This window comes from Sphaerodactylus townsendi, linkage group LG07 (assembly GCF_021028975.2).
Source record: "Sphaerodactylus townsendi isolate TG3544 linkage group LG07, MPM_Stown_v2.3, whole genome shotgun sequence".
In the NCBI taxonomy this organism is placed as follows: domain Eukaryota; kingdom Metazoa; phylum Chordata; class Lepidosauria; order Squamata; family Sphaerodactylidae; genus Sphaerodactylus; species Sphaerodactylus townsendi.
The window spans coordinates 113343462-113364100 of NC_059431.1; the positions used below are offsets into that span (position 1 = coordinate 113343462).

At 47.3% G+C, this 20639-nt stretch overlaps 1 protein-coding gene across 1 annotated transcript in view; it reads left to right on the forward strand.

Moving 5' to 3' along the window:
• The first annotated feature begins 8393 nt into the window (after nt 1–8393).
• The window catches only part of A2M (alpha-2-macroglobulin), an 85290-nt gene continuing 73044 nt past the window's right edge, over nt 8394–20639 (forward strand). The window contains exons 1-4 of the mRNA XM_048503415.1: nt 8394–8715; nt 14913–15096; nt 17215–17374; nt 19114–19166. Of these exons, the coding sequence (XP_048359372.1) occupies nt 8624–8715; nt 14913–15096; nt 17215–17374; nt 19114–19166 (489 nt within the window). The 5' untranslated portion in view covers nt 8394–8623. The remainder of the gene's footprint in view (nt 8716–14912; nt 15097–17214; nt 17375–19113; nt 19167–20639) is intronic.

Here is a 20639-nt window from a genome sequence, read left to right on the forward strand (position 1 = left end):
CGTCAATGGGGCTGGACGGGGCACGACAGGGACATGGCCGGGCATTCCAGGGGCGGGGCATTTCTGGGAGGGGCTGTGGCAAGGACGCAGCCGCTGCGCCGGTCCTTGGGCGGGAAACGAATGCACGCAGGCGCAGGCTGCCACGCACGCCAGTGCACCTCCTGCTAGACTGCTTCAAGTTCTGCACGCTACTGATGAGGAGCGGAGGAGGGGCGTAACTAAGGCAAAAATCACGTGGCAAAATCACCAATTAGTAACCCCCTCTCGGCACACACAAATAATTAGTAACCCACTCTCGGCACACACAAATAATTAGTAACCCACTCTCAAGAACCTGTGAGAACCTGCTGGATCCCACCTCTGGTTGTATGGCCATGTTCCAGTAGCATTCTCTCCTGACATTTTGCCTGCATCTGTGGCTGGCATCTTCATTCTGCTACTGGAACACGGCCATACAACCCGGAAAAACCCACAACACCCTAGAAAACAGTGTGTCCAAAAAACAGGGACGAATCCTCACATACAAGTTTCCTGCACAAGGAATCTTTTTTTCCTGGAAAAATCATATTCAAACAATTAAACGCTGCCACCATCCTTATAGAGCTTCAGGAGAAGGATTCCTCCTTCATTCTGCAAATGGTAGACCTGGGATCCCCAACCTTTTTGAGCCTGTGGGCACTTTTGGAATTCTGTCACAGCTTAGTGGGCACAGGCACAAAATAGCTCCACTAAATATTAGTTAGATCCTCCCATGTTAAGTAGCAGTTCTGGTCTCGGGCGAGAGTTTCGGCCTCTTCCCATGCAATATTCAGTGCCTTCAGGTCGAATGTTCTCCTCCAGGTGTTTCTGGGGCATCCTTGCTGTCATTTGGCATCAGGAGGTATCCACCTCATTGCTGTCTTTGAGATCCAACTGTTCTCCATGCAAAGGACATAGCCAACCAGTCAAAGTCTACTGTGTGCAACAATGGTATGGAGTTTTGTTTGTTTGTTTGTTTGTTTGTTTGTTTGTTTGTTTGTTTATGGGTTTTGTATACCGCCCAACCCCCGAATGGCTCTGGGCGGTGCACAACATAATTTCCTCTTACAGCACATACAAACAAAACCCCATTAAAATTAAAACACAGCGGTAAGATTAACAAAGATGGCGTCACTTGCCAATGAACCCCAATTGAAACCCTCCCCAAAGAGGGGGGGACTCCCCAGAAACGAAAAAAGTGGGTCCATTAGAGTGAGTAAAGGGAACTCTAGAACCCGGAGGAGAATAAAAGGGGCACTTCAGAGTCAGCGGCTGGACACTCTAAAAGAGCTTGGTGGGAACAACTTCGGCCTTACCCTAGGCCCTGCGGAATTCACCAAGGATCCCTTGCGGGGCCAGGACTAGCTGGAGGGAGAGTGTTCCACCAGGCAGGGGCCAGGGCTGAGAAGGCCCTGGCCCGAGTGGAGGCCAGCCGCATCATTGAGGGGCCAGGAACCACCAGCAAATTGGCCTCTGCTGAACGCAGAGGCCAAGTAGAGACATATGGGGTAATGCGGTCCCGAAAGGTACGAGGGTCCCAGGCCGCGTAAGGCCTTAAAGGTCAAAATGTTGCTTTGGTAGAAACTTTAAGGCCGCGTAAGGCCTTAAAGTTTGCACAGGGAATTGACATTCAATTCCTGTGGATATCTGCCAGTGACCTTCAGATAGTTTGAGCAGAAGAAAGCCCACAGAAGGGGAGGAATGATTTACACATGCAATGATATTACTTTAGGGTTCCAGCATTGCACTGCGGATGCTCTAGAACACTCCCCCAAAAGCCCTGCTTTATGGGAGAATGCTACAACATCCCCCAGTGAGATGCTGGACCCAACAACTGACATCATAGCCCTGAAACCACGGATCGCTGCCCCCAAACCTACCTCTTGGAAGCTCCCACCAGTTTCCAGGAGGGCAACCCAACTTCTAACATTCCCATTTTCTCCAGGGGAACTGATCTTGTTTGGAGATCAATTGTAGTTCCAGGAGATCTCCGCGCCCCATCTGGAGGTTGGCCCCCCTAGTTAGTTCAGTCACACAGTCAAGATTCCTGTGCTATGATAGTTTCTACCAAAGCAACATTTTGAAAAACCCACACAGCCAATCAAAAGCCTTGCTAGGCGAAAGCTCCACTTAGCCCCACCTACTTTCTAAAAACATTTGGTGGGTGCCAAGAAAGGTGTCAGCAGGTGGCAGGCGGAACAGGAACCACACTGGGGACTCCTGTGGTAGACAATGTTTCAGTCCTTCCCTCGTTTTCTATCTTGGCTGAGCAGCTGTGGCACAGTGGTTAAGAGCAGGTGCATTCTAATCTGGAGGAACCGGGTTTGATTCCCCGCTCTGCCACTTGAGCTGTGGAGGTTTATCTAGGGAATTCAGATTAGCCTGTGCACTCCCTCACACACCAGCTGGGTGACCTTGGGCTAGTCACAGCTCTTCAGAGCTCTCTCAGCCCCACCCATCTCACAGGGTGTTTGTTGTGAGGGGGGAAGGAAAAGGAGATTGTAAGCCCCTTTGAGTCTGCTACAGGAGAGAAAGGGGGGATATAAATCCAAACTACTACTCCTCCTCCTCCTCTTCTTCTTCTTCTTCTTCTTCTTCTTCTTCTTCTTCTTCTTCTTCTTCTTCTTCTTCTTCTTCTTCTTCTTCTTCTTTCCCCAGAAATCTTTGCTAAACCAAATACAAGCTGCAGTATTTGCTTCCTATTTTCCTTTCTGTGCCTCCTTTCAAAAGAGCAAAAATAAATCGTGCAAGAAAGACCCTTTTTCTCTTTCTTAAACATTTTGTGCGTTGAACGTGCAAAGCTATGCTGGTGCAGCCAACTGGGTTGTGGGAACATCAGCATTGGCTGCGAGTGGTCATTTCTGTATGCCTTTGCAGCTATGCATGCATTGCAAAAAGAAAATTCTAAAAAAAGGAAAGAGCTTTCATTGCAAAGGCACAAAAACAACCCCAATTGTTTTCGTGGGCTCAAATCGCTTCCTGAACACGTACACGGCACACATGCAAAAGGGAAAAAAAGGAAAACAGGTTCATTTATAACAACTGCAACTCGTCATAAACATGCTGTGCGGAATCCACCTCTCACTGGGGGCTGGAAATGATCCATCATTCATCTCCGTGGTCTCGCAAGACTCCCTGTTGTTTAGAAAGCCCTCTCAGGGTAAACTGGGAACAGAGATTAGGCAATCATTCGATGCCTTGTTGACAGATCCCTGAATTAAAACGTTCACCTTTTGCATTTGCTCAGGGTTGGTCTACATCCAAAACCCAGGTGAAGGCTGGGTTATCTCCGAAAGGAAATTGCCCAAGTGGAGCATTTATTTGTGACTGTAGAAGGGGCTTCATTTACTGGGAACGACTTGGTTTGAGGCCACCTGAACTGTTTGATGTTTGGGAGGAAGATTGCGAAGTCCATCTTCTTTTGGATGGAGCGGGGGGGCGGGGAGATATTTGATTGTGCTTACTGGCAGGCAGCTCTGAGATTAAATTAATCCAGGCAAATTGACAGTGAGTTTTTTCCCCAGGTTTTTCATATTTTGAAGCCCTGGTCCAGATGGCCCAGAGTAGGCCGATATAGTCAGATCTCAGACGCTAAGAAGGATCGGCCCTTGTTAATATTTGCATGCAATGCAAAGGTGTTCCATCAACTCTCTCTTCAGTACAGAGTTCCCCTTCGGATTGGTGCCTGGAATAAATCTGTAGAGAGAGTTCAATCCAAATTTCTTTACAGGATTTTTGGGGTACCCCATTGTGTTCCATATGCTGTCCTGTGTCTCGAATCAGGACAGCATTTTTTTGGAAGCCAGAGCTTGGATGGTTACATTAAAATTCTGGTCGCGCCTTTGCTTTAGCTCAGCAGAACTTGTTGAACTTGTTCAACCTGCATAATGTTCTCTTACAGCCTCCCTGACAGGATTAAGTCTACTCAAAAGGCCTTGCTCTGGAGAGAGGTCCCATCTCCAACCTGGACCGTACTCCCCAGTGTCTGTCACAGGGTGGGAAACCATCAGGAAATATGGAGCAGGCGGAGCCCCAAAGGCAGTCTTCGCGGCTCCTGCAGCGTCAATGCGTGCCTAGGAAAGGCTGCCGCACTGCCTTCTGGTAACTCTGAGGCATCCCCTGTTTCCCACCCTGTCACAGAGGCGGGAAAGTGAGCTCCCTGTTTCCCACCCTGTCACAGAGAGGCTGAGGAAAAAGAGGAGTGCAGAGGAGGCTTAGTCACGGCCCAGACTTCCAAAAATCAGGAGATTTAAAAAACCCCATATGGGACAGATGGGACAAGAATTGCTTAAAAAGCCCAGGGACTGTCCCACCAAAACAAGAGTGGGGCGATCTGAGTCACACTAACTTTTCTGTGAGCTTGATAACCTCACTTTGCATTGTCATTGTTTTACAGATGTAATTTTTTCAACTAACGTCCCCTTGGAGACACTCCTTGGCCTGGACACGTCAGGCTAATGTCTCAAACCATTAGACCAACGTCTGTCTCTTGTCCTTCCCAAGAAGGGCAGGAAATCCCTTTTGTCTAGGGAGATTAAGGATCACTCTGCATAACCCTGAGGGTCTGTTTTTCCCTGTAAGAAACCCACTCTCCCAATAGTCAGTGTTCAGTATCTCTGGACAACTCTCTGGCCCGTTCCATACGGGCCAATAAACATGGGTGTAGGATGGTAAAAAAAACGTTGGGGGGGGGGACTTTGTACAGATTCCACCCCTAACATGAGTCTGCCTCATGCTATTTTCCCCAAACCAAGTTTTTTTAAGAATTGTGCGTTACTAGCGTGTCTTTTCAGAAATCCCAGGTTGCAGCGTCTCGCAAGTGAGTGGCTGGGTAGGAGGTGCTTTATGTGCCTTCGTTTTCCGTTTTTTTGATTTTTATGGTATCCTTGTGTACCCCCATTTTATCCCATAATGAAAATTGTTAGAAGCTTTTATTACCAGCTCCTCCTGTAGGTTTCCTTTACAAAAAAAACCCCTGACTCACCATTACTCAAACAGGCGAGTCAAGAGAGACCCACCCTGCGTTGCCCGGCCTTTTGCAGTGCCAAGACACTGCTCCAGCTCATTTTCCCCACGCCAAAAGGGAGAGACTTCCCACCACTTTGGTTAACTTCAACCCCTGCAAGGGGATTCTCTTCCAAAGCTCTGTGTCAAACCACCTACAAGCCATCTGGCATTTTGATCTGCTTAGCCTTCTACAGAACCCGTGAGTGGCCGCTTGGCGTGCACTGTCATCCGGATAGGGGTGTCTGCATGACCCTCCTTCCTGCCCTCCCTCAGCATCTGCTCAGAACCAGCTGTTGCCAACTCATAGGGGCTGCTGTCAGTTCTGCTGCCTCATCAGCGCCATCTAAGAAGAAGAAGAAGAAGAAGAGTTGGATTTATATCCCCCCTTTCTTTCCTATAGGAGACTCAAAGAGGCTGACAATCTCCTTGCCCTTCCCCCCTCACAACAAACACCCTGTGAGGAAGGTGGGGCGGAGAGAGCTCAGAAGAACTGTGACTAGCCCAAGGTCACCCAGCTGGCGTGTGTTGGAATGTACAGGCTAATCTGAATTCCCCAGACAAGCCTCCACAACTCAGGTGGCAGAGCGGGGAATCAAACCCGGTTCCTCCAGATTAGAGTACACCTGCTCTTAACCACTATGCCACTGCTGCTCCTTCCCCACGCCAAAAGGGAGAGACTTCCCACCACTTCACCCCCTGCAAGTCACCATCTATTTGTTCAACTTTGTGCTATTTCAGGTTAACTTGTTATGTTAATTGTAGGGAGTAAGGTTATTGTCGGTGGGTTGTGGGGGAATCGTATTTTGGATATTGTTATGTTATTTGTAGTTATTCCTGCATTTGTAATTTATTGAGATGTTATGCTATGGTGAAATGTTCTGCTATTGCTGCTATATAAATATTTATTATGTTGTTATGCGCAATGTTATGTGAAATGTTAGGTTATTGTGATTCTATGATTATTATGTTGCTGCTGTTATGAAATGTATATTTAACGTTGGTGTTATTATATGTTGATTTACTTGTTATGACTTGTTAACCTGATTACATTATTGTCTGAATTGTTGGGCTGGGAGGCTATTGAATTTGGTTACTAGCCTTATGGGTTTGTATTATTATGTTATTGTGTATTATTGCGTATTATTGCGTATTATTATGTATTATTTTGTTTTTGTGCACCGCCCTGAGCCCTCCAGGGGAGGGCAGTATATAAATTAAATATCAAATATAAAAAAATAAGGACCCTCTCCTCTTTTCACAGAATCAGCCCCACCCAGTGATGAAGGGAGGGGGAACTGCGCCTGGGGCATGAACTGCCCACGCTCAACCTCCCCACCCCCTCCCCACCCCCAAAACACCCTCCCCCAACATGCCACCGGCCCCACCTCCTCACGTGGCAGCACCCGGGACAAGCTGCCCCAGATGTCCCCACTGCAGCTACGCACCTGGCCCCACTCCAATGAAATGGCAGTCCCTTGGTGCAAGAGGACAGAGCAAGGAAGGAGTCAGGCTGTGTGCACGAGTGGTCAGACTTGTGCGAGCTTGTAGTCCTGCAGCAGAGTGGAAACTTCTGGCAGAGCTCGGACTACCTTCTGAATTGCAGCTGGGTTCTAATCGGGGGTGGAGCAGGGGGGAACTGCACCCGGGGCACGCATGCACCCTGCACCCCTGTCACGCCCCCATCTGCCCCGTCCCTCCATACTCCTTCTACGCCCCCACAGGCAGAGGTGGGATCCAGCAGGTTCTCACCAGTTCCCGAGAGTGGGTTACTAATTATTTGTGTGTGCCGAGAGGGGATTTCTAATTGGGTCCGCTTTTCCATCTCCACGCCCTCGCCTCCCCGAGAGGCATCCTGCCTTTGCACGTGAAGGTTCCATATAGCAATTGTGACTGATAATGTAACGCCCTGAACTGGGTTAATCCCTTTCAGGTACTGCAATTCATGGATTCTCCGCCTTTCGTACCTTTTATCTCACCAGTCTCTATCAAAGAACCTGTGTGTTTCACCACTGCTGTGTTCAGATTTGTGAGTTGGGGCATCTTCTATAATGTAATGATGATTTAGAAATGGCCTGGTGCAAAAAAAAATTGGGGGGGGTCATGGTGGGGTGGCTGCCCATGGGGGGGCATCCAACTCAGGTTTTGCCCAGGGCTCAGGTTTGCCTAGGTACGCCTCTGCCCCCTTTGGTGAGGTGGGGCTGGCGAGGGAACCTGTTACTAAAATTTTTGGATCCCACCACTGCCCGCAGGGGCATGCGCCTGATGCATTGCACCCCCCCTGTCCCCTTGGCGCTATGCCACTGGTTCTAATCCTCCCTTTTGGCTGAAGAATGACCAGCAGAGCCTTTTGGCAATGGCTTCCCCATAGTGTGTGGCTATTCTGCTAGATACTTGCTTGACTTCCCTCAGCAATGATCGAGCTGCTGCTCAGAATGACAGGGTGACCGCAAGATCTCGGCAGCTCCTGCCCCTCCTTATCGGGTGGGAGGGACAGTGTTTTTTCTCTTTTTCTCTTTATTTATTTGTTTGTTTGTTTGTTTGTTTGTTTAGTTTTATATACCGCCCTATCCCCGAAGGGCGCTGGGCGGCGTACAACAAGTTAAATCATAATACAGCTAAGTACAATCAAAAACTAAACAATTAGATTCCAATATAAATAATTTACTAAATCCCCATTAAAACAGCGGTTAATACAAAGTTTAAAAACGAAATCAGAATCGGGCGCCCAGCAAACCCATTTTGAAACCCTCCCTAAATGGGAAGACTGCTGGCTCCATCAATAAAAAGATGTAAAAAGAAACGAGGATAGGAGGGGGGGGGCACCATCAACGGCTGGTTACTCCAAAGGCCCAGTGGAACAACTCAGTCTTACAGGCCCTGCGGAATTCACCAAGGTCCCGCAGGGCCCAGGCAGCTGGAGGAAGAGTGTTCTACCAGGCCGGGGCCAGGGCCGTAAAGGCCCTGGTCCATGTGGAGGCCAGCCGTATCATTGAGGGGCCGGGGACCACCAGCAAATTGGCCTCTGCGCTCAGCATAGGGACATCCTCTAGTCCAAACTATGCAGGACCACCACAGTTTCTACTTTTCACTCTGTTTCCCAGGACAAGAGAAAGGGATGCACACACTGGTGCAGTGGAATCTCTGGGGCAAGAAGTGTTGGTCGGCATGAGATTATTTCTGTCACGGAACTCAATATCAGTATCCGCCAAGTGTTCCATGCAACATTTTCTGGAAGAAATCCTGGGTGGAGTAGTAATGGCCTCCCACAAAGCATCTCTTCTCTGCCGCTGGCGCCAACTCTCCATGCAATCTGACTGGCTCATGCACAGGCCCACCCCCACCAAGCAAGTCTTTTCTTCTGCTGCTTTTCTCCTTTGTCAGGGAACTGTTCGCATCTGACTCAGAGCTGCAGGTCCACTTCTCCTCCCTAGGCTTCCAGGAGAGTCCCAGCCCCTGGCCTTTACCTCACGTGCCCGGCAGGCTGTTTGCAGAGAGCCAGTATAAAGGGACTGGCCGGCTGGCTGGCGACTGGGGAAGCAGGACAGAGGGTGCGAAAACAGACTCGGCCCGACTCTCTTGCCAGCTTCCTCGAAGCGCCATGGGGAAGGATCGGTTGGCTACGGGACCCGGGATTTTACTCCTACTTTTGTGCCTGCTCCCTGGGGAGGTCTCGGCGTCGACTGCGGAACCGTAAGCAGCTTAAGGGAGGGTCAGGGAAGGGTTTTGTTTCCCCCAGCTTGGTTTCTCACATAACTCTGTTCTGCTAATTCCTCCTGGAATGCAAATCTGAGGCTTTGCAAAGGGGGGCAGGAATGCAAATACTTGTGAGATTCAAGGCTACAAAATGTGATGCCTTTTAGAAAGGGTGAGAAAAATGCAGGAATGAGAGAGTTCTGCCCATGGGTTTTGGCCATAACAGAAGGACGTAACATAGGGTTGCCAACCTCCAGGGAAATATAGAGATCTACTGGAATTGCAACCAGGGTTCAGATTAGGGAGGTAAATTTCTCTGCAGAGATTAGTTGCCTTGAAGGGTGACCTCTGTGGCATCACGTCCCCACTGGGAAGAAGAAAAAGAGCTTGGATTCATACCAGTGATGGCGAACCTTTTCGAGAACCAGTGCCCAAACCGCAACCCAAAACCCACTTATTTATCGCAAAGTGCCAACATGGCAATTTAACCTGAATACTGAGGTTTTAGTGTAGAAAAAATGGTTGGCTCCAAGGCACGCATTACTCAGGAGTAAGCTTGGTGGTAGTCGGTGGCTTTGCTTTGAAGCAACTGTGCAATGCTTCGAACAGGTGAATCACAACCCTAGGAGGGTTTACTCAGAAGCAAGCCCCATTGCCAGAAACCAAGCTTACTCCCAGGTAAAGGGTCACACTTTAGTTCTTTCCATGAATATCAGTAGGGTTTAACAGCGCTTAACAGGGTTACCTACACTGCTTCCCCAAAACTAGGTCTTAGGTTTAGTGCTAATAATCTCCCTGAAATAATTGCACTATTATCACATGACGAACTCTGTGCACGCGTGTCCACAGAGAGGGCTCTGAGTGCCACCTCTGGCACCTGTGCCATAGGTCCGCCACCACTGATTTATACCCTGCTTTCCTCAAAATTATTTATAATCACCTTCCATTCTTCTCCCCACAACAAAGACCTTGTGAAGTAGGTGGGGCTGATAGAGTTCAGAGAGAACTGTGACTGGCCCAAGGTCACCCAGCAAGCTTCATGTGGAGGAGTGGGGAATTGAACCCGGTTCTCCAGATTAGAATTCACCATTCTTAACCATTGCACCACACCGGTTTTCTCCTCTCCCCACACTCTGCTCCAGAGGCGTATTGGGGGAAATGACACCCAAGAACAGCACCATCTCCGGGCACCCCCTACGGCCCCCATCCCCGCACCACCCCATGCCCCACCCCACCAAGCCCTGCCCCCCACCTCCCTGCAGACCAGCTCCTGCCATCCCCAGAGCCTGGGAAGGGCAAAAGCTGACCTGCACGGAGGCTGGGGGTGGGGCTTAGCAGCGGTGGTGGCCCAGGCACATGCCATTTCATAACTTGGGGGGTGCCCTGTGCCTCTGCCCTGTCAAACCCCGTGCAGGGCGTGTCCCTGTTTTTAGGCACCTCCCCCTTGCCAACCCAACTCTTCCAAGTCGGCATGGGGGAGGAGGGGGGTGATTTTGTGTCCCTCTCACTTTTGCACCTGGGGACAGTTGATCCCCCCTGTCCCTATGGGTGCTACACCACTGCTCTGCTCTCTCAGGCTCTCACCCCACATCTCCAGACATTTCCCAGTCTTGGGCTGCCACTTCTAAAAAGGGCCCTGCTGGATCAGACCAGTGGTTCAGCATTCTGTTTTACACAGTGGCCAATCAGTTACCTGGAGGGTCACAGGAGGCAGGACATTCTTCCTAATGTTGCCTCCCATCCCAGTGTTCAGAGGTTAACTGCGTCTGGGCATGGAGGTTCCCTTCAGTCATCACTGCAAAATACAAAACAGATGGATAGAGCTGGAAAACTTTAGATAGCACCGTTCTTTTGAATCTCATTTAAAACCTTCACATCTGGATTAATGTCATATTCATCAGATAGATAGATAGATAGATAGATAGATAGATAGATAGATAGATAGATAGATAGATAGATAGATAGATAGATAGATAGATAGATAGATAGATAGATAGATAGATAGATAGATAGATAGATAGATAGATAGATATTGTTATCATTTTATTAGATGAATATGACATTAATCCAGATGTGAAGGTATAAATTCTGAATCCATTGCCCATCAACTTCCTTAGATTCCCCTGAATTCTGGTATAACGGGAAGAAGAAAACCTTTGTCCATTTTTTCCACCCCAGACATAATTTTGAAAACCTCTGACATGCACCCCCTTCTCTCCTTTTCTCTTCACTGAAACACCCGAGAGTATATAGTCTTCCCTCACAGGAAAAGGTGCTCTAACTCTACTCCAACCTCCCTTTTTGGTACTTTCTCCAGCTCTGCAATATACTTTTTGAGATACGGCAACCCGAACTGCACACAGTTGTCCAAATGAGGCAGCACTGTAGAGATACACATGTGCAATACTGGCTGCTTAATTTTCTGTCTCCCAACAGTCCAAATGATCTTTTTCACCATCACCACACAATGATTTGAGATTTCCATAAAACTACAATCCCAAGATCTCTTTCCTTCTGACACAGTTCATATTTACATTGTGGAATTCACCAATCAATATACAGAGGGTAACTGTGTTAGTCTGCAGTAGAAGGACTAGATTGAAGTCCACTTGTACCTTAGAAACCAACAAGATTTTCAGGTTATCAGAGTTTGCTAGATACCCCTTATAACTCTCATGGGTACCATACCTCAGGTAGGCCAGTCATTTTACAGTATTACCTCAATGCATTTGACAGTATTACCTCAAGTATATATATAAAACAGAAGTGGCATAGTGGTTAAGAGCATGTGCATTCTAATCTGGAGGAACCAGGTTTGATTCCCCACTCTGCCACTTGATTGGCCATGCTGACAGGGGCTGATGGGAATTGTAGTCCGTTAACATCTGGAGCACCACAGGTTGACCATCCCTGTCTTAAACTCTCTGTCTTAAACATTCTCTATCTGTCCCTCTGACAGGTTTTCCTGGTTTTATCTCAGCCAGCGCACCCTATCTGTGGCTCCTGTCTACTGCACAGAGGCATAGCTGGGCCAGAGTGCACCCGGTGCGCACTCTGGCTTTTTTGCTTCCCCCCCCCCGCGGTGCCCCCCCCCCCGCTCCCACTTACTTTAGAAAACCGAGCAGGCTGGAGAACAGGCCTTCCTGTTCTGGTGGGAACTACATTTCCCAGGGTCTCCTGGGAAATGTAGTTCCCACCAGAACAGGGCCTGTTCTGCAGCCCGCTCTGGCTTCCTAAAATAAGTGTGGGCCACAGGGCGCCACTGTGGGATGTCATAGCCAGTCACCAAGAGGCTCCACATTTTGCTTTAGAAAACTGAACAGGCTGCAGAACAGGCCTTCCTGTTCTGGTGGGAACTACATTTCCCAGGAGACCCTGGGAAATGTAGTTCCCACCAGAACATGAAGGCCTGTTCTCCAGCCTGCTCAGTTTTCTAAAATAAGTGTGGGGGGGGACGCCGCGGGGGGGCGGGGGAAAGGGGGAGGGGCTGGGGGGATTTTGCAACCCCCCACGTGCCCCAAATTCATGCGCCCGGTGCATCGCGCACCCCCCGTCCCCTGGGAGCTTCGCCGCTGCTACTGCATTTCAGCCAGCCAATCAGGTTGCGCTCTGGTTAACACTTTGATGCTGCTGCTCCGGCTGAGCTGCACCTTTTCAAATTAACCATGTAAAAGCCTAATCTGTCACAATGTTCATCTCCCTCTGTTCACAGTCTTGTCTGTCAAATGTCTGAGGAAAAAGTTATTTTTGTTTACCTCAAAAGTGAGTACAACGTTGGTCTAGCACAGTGGTTCCCAAACTTATTTGGCCTACCGCCCCCTTCCCAGAAAAAATATTACTTAGCGCCCCCTGGAAATTTTTTTTTTTTAATTTTAATAGCAATTAAACAGAAAGATATATGTATTAATGTTTCTACCTGTGGCCATCACCACCCCCCTGGATCGCTGCAGCACCCACCAGGGGGCGGTGGCGCCCACTTTGGGAATCACTGGTCTAGCAGGATTCTAAATGAGAGAGATTTAGGGGGCCCATAGCTTTTACACTGCAGTGGCATAGTGCCAACAGGGTGGGGGGCACAATGACCTGGGCGCGCGCCACAATGGGGGCATGGCCAGGGCATTTCAGGGGTGTTCCAAGGCGGGGCAGACTGCACCACGGCAGGGGCATAAAGCATGTGCGTGTCCTGGGCACAGTTTCCCCTCACTCCTGCTACACTATCAGTCTTTTATTCAAAACTTGGGTCCCCCTTTTTATTTGATTGTGGGCAGTTGGGGTTTATATATCTTACAGGAGAGGACAGAGAGTGAGGGGGGTCTGGACATTCTTCAGTTGGGGAGGACGTTGCCTCAAAGCCCTTTCATCCCGTAGCCACTATACAAGGTCACTGTATGTGTTAGAAAGAAGAGCTATCTGCTTTTTCAGGGTTATGTACATATACCTCTGGGGTCGATGCAGACGTTCCTATGAAAGCATGTAGGTCAGGGCTGAGCTGGCAATATCACCCCCTTATTTACCTGCACCCAGGTACTCTTTAGAACATTGTGCTTAGGGGGCAGAATCTCTTTTTCCAAGTGGCTCTGAAAGTCACAGAGCTGTTCACTCCATATTTACCTTGACAGGTAAAGGGGCTGGAGTTATGTCACAATCCATATGGGAAGTGTCTGTGCTCCCTTAGGCCCCTTCCGCACTTGCAGAATAATGCACTTTCATTTTCAATGCACTTTGCCACTGGATTTTACTGTGCGAAGTAGCAAAATCCATTTGCAAACAATTGTGAAAGTGGATTGAAAGTGCATTATTCTGCACGTGCGGAAGGGGCCTTAGACATGAAATTCCCCTCATGGAAGTCTCTGTAGAATGTGTATAATGAAGATAGCAAGATAGTGGTTTGAGTGAGTCCAAAGGCGACCAATATCTGCTTCCCTCCCCCACCCCCCACCCCAGTTGTTTAAACAGGAGTGGCAGGTTTTCAAAGCGCTACATGAACACCAGATCCTATTTGGACAGTGCCATCAAGTCGCAGTTGACTTACAGCAACTCCTTACGGGGATTTTGAAGACAAGAGACATTCAGAGGTGGTTTACCATTGCTTGCCTCTGCATAGCAACCCTAGACTACCTTGGCGGTCTCCCACCCAAATACTAACCAAGATCGACTCTGTTTAGTCTCTGAGATCTTTTTAAAAATATATATTTTTTATTAAATTTTAATCAAATATAAAACAGTTCTTATTACAGGTTGAATAATATTATATATGAAGGAAGAAGCAAACAAAGAAGTAACAAAAACATAATACAAAAAGAATACAAGTTCAAAGACCTTTATTAGGCATTAAAACATAGCAGAACTAAGTAATCCAAATACAGTTTTACAAGTTAAAACAGGTACTCCTGTTTCAAAAATGCATACATCAGAGCGAAAGAGGAGACCAGGAAATCATTTCGTAATAGTGAGCAAGAATTTGGCCACTATGTCCAGTTGCTTGGGGTTCTCTGTATTCAGAAGATAGTTCAATTTAAGATTAAAAAGGCTTGGATGGACCAGTAAGGGATCCCCTAAAAACAGGTTTGGTCTAAAATCGTTAAATTTTGGACAAACTAATAAAATGTGCTCCAATGACTTCTCAGAGGTTTGACAGTATTCACAGGTACGCTTTTGCTGTGAAGGTACCGTGAATCTCTCTGGGGAAAAGGTTAGTGGAAATGTGTTGGGACAAAAAGAATACAAAAAAATAGACATAGGTTCCTCTCTTTTTCAAGAGGAGAAGTGTACAGTATACAGGGACCAAAACAATATTATACAGATTCTTAAACTGCTATGACATCAATCTTTAAGTCATCTATTTCCCTCTACACTGTCCCCCTCCCCTGAAATATTATTGTTGAGGAACAAGTTATAAAACAAAGTAAATTTTAAAAAACTTAATGTGAGATCTGATGATTTGGGCTAGTCTTGGCATCCAGGTCACAGTGTGGGTCTTATTTACCAAGACCAAAGTAAAATGAATGTCCTCTCTGAATAAAATAAGACAAAGTCACTTAATTCCAGTCACGGTGATCTTTCTTGTAACAAAAGAAAATAACTGTGGGGTGAGTCTCTTAAATTCTATGAAGCACAAGTTGCCCTTATTTTACCACAGCAAAATTCAACCACCATTCCTCAAATCTCTGACGAGAGTCTGTTTTCCTTCTCAGGCAATACTTGGTGATGGTGCCTTTTCTGATCCACACTGAAACCTCCGAGAAGATCTGCATCCATTTGAGCCACCTGAATGAGACTGTTACTCTGAGGGCCGATTTCTACCACCTAGCCGTGAACAAGAGCCTGATGGATGATATGGTGATAGACAAGGACTTCTTTGGGTGCATCCCATTTACGGTTAGTCCGTGTGGTATAGTGACTAAGAGCAGTAGACTCTAATCTGGAGAACGGGGTTTGATTCCCCACTCCTCAACATGACCGCCGGACTCTTATCTGGTGTACTGGATTTGTTTCCCCGCTCATACACGCAAAGTCTGCTGCGTAGCTTTGGGCCCGTCACAGATCTCTCAAAACTCTCTCAGTCCCACCTACCTCACAGGGTGTCTGTTGTGGGGAGGGGAAGGGAAAGGAGTTTGTAGGTCAGTTTAAGACTCCTTACAGGAGAGGAAGGCAGGGTATAAATCCAAACTCCTCTTCTGCTCATTGTTTCAGAAATTACCTGCTAATTTGGCAAGGAAAGCTACCTTTGCCATGCAGTTGGTCAATAGAGTGAAGTGATTATTTATTTTAAACATTTATTGGCTACTTGTCTCATTTATAGGGATTGGTAGGCGAACCTTTGGTTCTTCCAGATTTATGGACCATAATTTATCAGCCCCTGCCAGCATGGCCAATGCTGGCAGGGGCTGATGGGAATTGTAGTCCATAACATCTGGAGTGCCAAAGGTTCGCCGCCACGGTTATAGGAACTCAAGGTCGCTTACAGTGTAAGCTTACAATGTAATCAATAGTAATAATGCAAATAATGAAACATAACAAAACCACCTGTTAAACATTCATAATTTAAAATTGCTGGTAGACGGACAAACTAATAAAATGAACAAAACTGTATTTAGCGGGCCAACTGCGCTTCCCTCGGGAGGCTGTTTTATAATTTAAACAAGATGGTCCCATCATTATCTTATTTCATATTTACTATATATTTTCTCTGCAGGGTGGCCCACAATAAAAACATTTTCAACTTAAAAAAAATAATTACTCTGACTGACCGCTCCAAGTCCTGAAGGGAAGGGGGTGTATAAAGTATTATTATTATTATTATTATTATTATTATTATTATTATTATTATTATTATTATTATTATTATTATTATTATTATTGATACAAAACAGTTATACACAGCAAACAAGATCAATATGCTGGATTTTGTATTACATCACACGTCGGACACTTCCCAAGCATCTAGGACTGTGTGATGTATCGTATCATCAATGCATGCAGAGCCAAGTAGGGGGGCCTTTTGCAGCTGATATATGGCGATTTTGGTTAGCGCCTTCATTGTTTTGGCGTCGCTCAAGATCTTTAGGCACTGCACCCAGTGTGCCGATCACCACTGGGACCACCTTTACTGGTTTGTGCTAGAGTCTTTGTAGTTCAATCCTTAAATCCTCGTATCGTGTAAGTTTTTCCACGATTATTATTATTATTATTATTATTATTATTATTATTATTATTATTATTATTATTATTATTATTATTATATTTTGTTTAATATCACAGCTGCCACTTCTTTAGCTGGTTTCATTACAATTCAAGCCTCACCCAGAGGCCTGAGACATTGTAATGTATTGGCATAGTATTTGTGAAGATCGTGGTAGGGTTGCAGTCTGAATCTGTTGATTTTGTCAATTTGAAGATGCACAACCAAAATGTTAAAAAATAGACATCCTATGTTTCTACAAAGCTGCCAAGCCGGAAAGGTGTTTTTTTAAAGACTTCCTCAAGCAGAGGGGAGGGGCTGCGAGTTGCGTTCCCACCCCAATAAAACAACCAATCGGAACAATGAACTAAAGAGCTGCAGAGCAGAACGCGGGCTCGTGGAAATAGTTACAGTGTTTGATCCTGGGATTAACTTTGACCCCCTCAACAGACACACGCTGCGGTGGGGAGGCAGACACCGGGATGAAAAGGTGCTACATCTTATGGAACCGGGGGGGAAACACGGTTTATTTTCCCAGTGGGGATTTGCCCGATATATTGTAGCAACCACTAGAGGGGGGGAAACAAGGGAAAGGGGGGAGACACAATAGAGGCACACAAGCAACAAAATTACATGTGCAGAAGAGCTCAATGTGTGGGAAAATCTGATTTTCCTGCAGTATCTCCCCAGGCAGTCTCCCGCCAAGTGGGTATATCCGTACCTCTCCCTTTGCAACTGCTAGTTAACAACATCGCCAAAAACCAATCTTTCAAAAAGATCTTAAATCTCGTTGTCTTTCCTGTTCTCTTCCCCAGGTTCCCAAGTGGTTCCCAAGTTCAACACGCGTGACCCTCAGAATAGAAGTGAAAGGGCCAACGCACCAGTTTAGAAGTGAACGCAAGGTGTTGATCAGGGACCACGGTAGCCTGACCTTTGTCCAAACCGACAAGCCGATCTACAAGCCAGGACAGAAAGGTACGCAGGTGGCTCAAGGGCGGAAATTATGCCTGTAGAACTTTTTTCATAAAATGTGGACCTTTGATCTGTGTCACGAATTTTACATGGGCCTGTTTCTAGATGGTTTCGTTCCTCCTTAGGAAAGGCATGGATATGCATAGACCCAACATCAGCATACCCTTAGGTGGGGGAACTGCCTAGACTCAAAGCTTTTGTCGGGGGCTGGTGCCACTAAATCCCCCATCTACATACCTTGCCTGCTTCCAACCCTTTCCTCACCTGTTCACAAGTGTTCCACTCCCCTCGCTGCCAGGTAAAGGTGATACATGGAAGCAGTGTTCCTGGCAGCTACTGGCAGCCACTTCAACCATGTGAACTGTCTACAGGCATCAGGCAAAAGGCATACAAGCAGCGTGGGCAGCTATGAGTACGGGTGGCAGGAAGACTTACAAGCAGAAGGACATACAGGCACGGTTGGGTGGAAAGAAAGGTGCAACTGGGGGAGTCTGACAGTAGGCAGAGAGGAGGCCTAACGAAATTTTCTGCAGGGACAATGGAACCGGCGCTGAATTTGAATCTCTGAAGATGTTTTCTAATAACCAATGGAAATCTGAGCCAGACAAAAAAGGTAGAAGCAAGAGAAGGAGGCACCAAGAGTGCCACATGGGTCCCTTCAGAGGTGGGATCCAGCAGGTTCTCACAGGTTCCCGAGAGTAGGTTACTAAGTATTTGTGTGTGCCAAGAGGGGGTTACTAATGGGTGATTTTGCCACGTGATTTTTGCCTTCGTTATGCCCCTCCTCTCAGCAGTAGCGCGCAGAACTTGAATCAGTCTAGCAGGAGGTGCACCGGCGCGCGTGGCAGCCTGCGCCTGTGTGCATTCGTTTCCCGCCGAAGGACCAGCACAGCGGCTGCCCCGCCCAGGAATGCCCTGCCCCCGGAATGCCCGGCCACGCCCCTGTCGTGCCCCGCCCATCCCCATTGGCGCTACGCCACAGTTTGAATCCCACCACCATGGGAACCTGTTACTAAAATTTTTGGATCCCACCACTGGGTCCCTTCCTTAACTCCTCTTGAGCACTCTTGCCAGGGGTGCTTAAACCAGGACCTACTGCCTGAGTCCTCTGACACAAACAGACAAAGCTACACTAAACACTGGCTCCCTAATGAGGTCAGGACCGTGTGGGACTTGAATGAGTTCTGCCGGGCCTGCGAGACGGAGCTTTTCCACCAGGCATTTCTATCTAGCCAGCCGGCCTAATCAGTACGAACATTAGCCTCCCATTGGGTGCATGGGATGGGATGTTTGACATCTGTGGTTGTTTTTAAATGTTTTTAATCATTATTTTACTGGCTGTTGTGGGTTTTCCGGGCTGTGTGGCCGTGGTCTGTTGGATCTTGTTCTTAACGTTTCACCTGCATCTGTGGCTGGCATCTTCAGAGGTGTATCACAGAGGGAAGTCTGTTTCCTTCCCTTCCCACTGGACACAGCGTATAACAGGCTTCCCTCTGCGATACACCTCTGAAGATGCCAGCCCCAGATGCAGGCAAAACGTTAAGAACAAGATCCAACAGACCACGGCCACACAGCCCGAAAAACCCACAACAGCCAGTTGAGTCCAGTCATGAAAGCCTTTCGACAATACATTATTTTACTGGCTGTTTCATCTGAGTTAAATTTACTGTTGTGCCGCCCTTCTGAGCCCTTCTTGCGAATATAAATTGGGATATAAATAAATAAACTTCTCTCTTTCGCAGTTCTGTTTCGAATCGTCTCTCTAAATGAACAGTTCCTTCCTTTGAATGAGATGGTAAGGTTCATCTTTACATCACAGCAACGTTACTAGACTGATCCATGGTGGTTCGGAGGAGCCCTGTCGCTACCCATCCTGCCAACCCTTGGGGTCCCTAGCCGGGCCATTTTCTACACTGGCTCAGTGTATCCACAAGGACTAAACACCTATCTGGACTTCCCTTCACCTACATCTCCCTTGCAAAATACCTGCCATGCCCCTTCCCAAAGGAATTAAGGCAAAGACGATGCCTTCAGCTGGAAGGTCTTGTTTCCACCTCCAGTCCTGGTCTATCTGCCTTACTAAGACACAGGACATTCCTAATATGATTGTTGTAATGCCATGGTGGCGAACCTTTGGCGCTCCAGATGTTATGGACTACAATTCCCATCAGCCCCTGCCAGCATGTCCAATTGTAGTCCATAACATCTGGAACGCCAAAGGTTCGCCACCACTGTTGTAATGTGTTCTTGCCAGCACAGCTAAAATAAGATGTCCCGAGGACACAAAAACAGGTGTCCTGGGAAGGCACTCTGCACAGCCTTTTCCCAAGACATCCTTAAAAGAAGCTTTCTTTTAGCTCTAGACATCTTTAAAAAATGCTTCAAAGTGCACCTTTTCTCCCTAAGTCACCTGCAAGATGTCTTCCACCGGATTGTGAAGAGTGCAGAGCTTAGGAAGCATCTTATGTTTCCCACCTGACCATCTTGCTGTCTGGTCAGTTTCACGCACCACTTGCACCTGAAATTTTGTGTGCAGCTGAAGGGATTCTCCCTGCCGTATGCTGATGGTTGCCCCAGGATGCTTGCTCTGCAGGCTATGATCTTGGGTGCCTTTTCAGTCCAAATAGTTGTACTCAGCTGGTCTTGCTGATTCTGGCAATATATAGTTTTGGGGTGCTGTGTGGTTTCTGAGCTGTATGGCCGTGTTCTAGCAGCATTCTCTCCTGCTGTTTCGCCTGCATCTGAAGATCCTCTGAAGATGCCAGCCACAGATGCAGGCGAAACGTCAGGAGAGAATGCTGCTAAAACACGGCCATACAGCCCAGAAACCACACAGCTCCCCAGTGATTCCGGCCGTGAAAGCCTTCGACAATACAATGTGTAGTTTTCCTTTTTTATTTTCAAGGAGCTATCTTTGTAGCTACAGATACACACAAAAGAGAATCTTAGCCGCTCAAAAAGATGGACCTGCTGCCCATTGAAAAACATTGGGTTGACCTGCCGTCATTGGATTGGCACATTTTTTTCTTACTGCACGAGTAACAGAGAACACTTGAGTCAACTAGCGGCATTCAATAAATTAGCAGACCATAACTTTAGCAGTTAAAGATGAAGCCCGGCATTCAGAACGTTTTCTTCCTGCATTTGGTAATTAAACAACTTAAAACCAAACAGTAATCAAAAGTGGATTTGCCCCATTGAAACCCTCTTTGTTCTTTACCTATGATTTTGTTAGAAGAAATCCATTCAGTGAGCTTTCCAAAAAGGA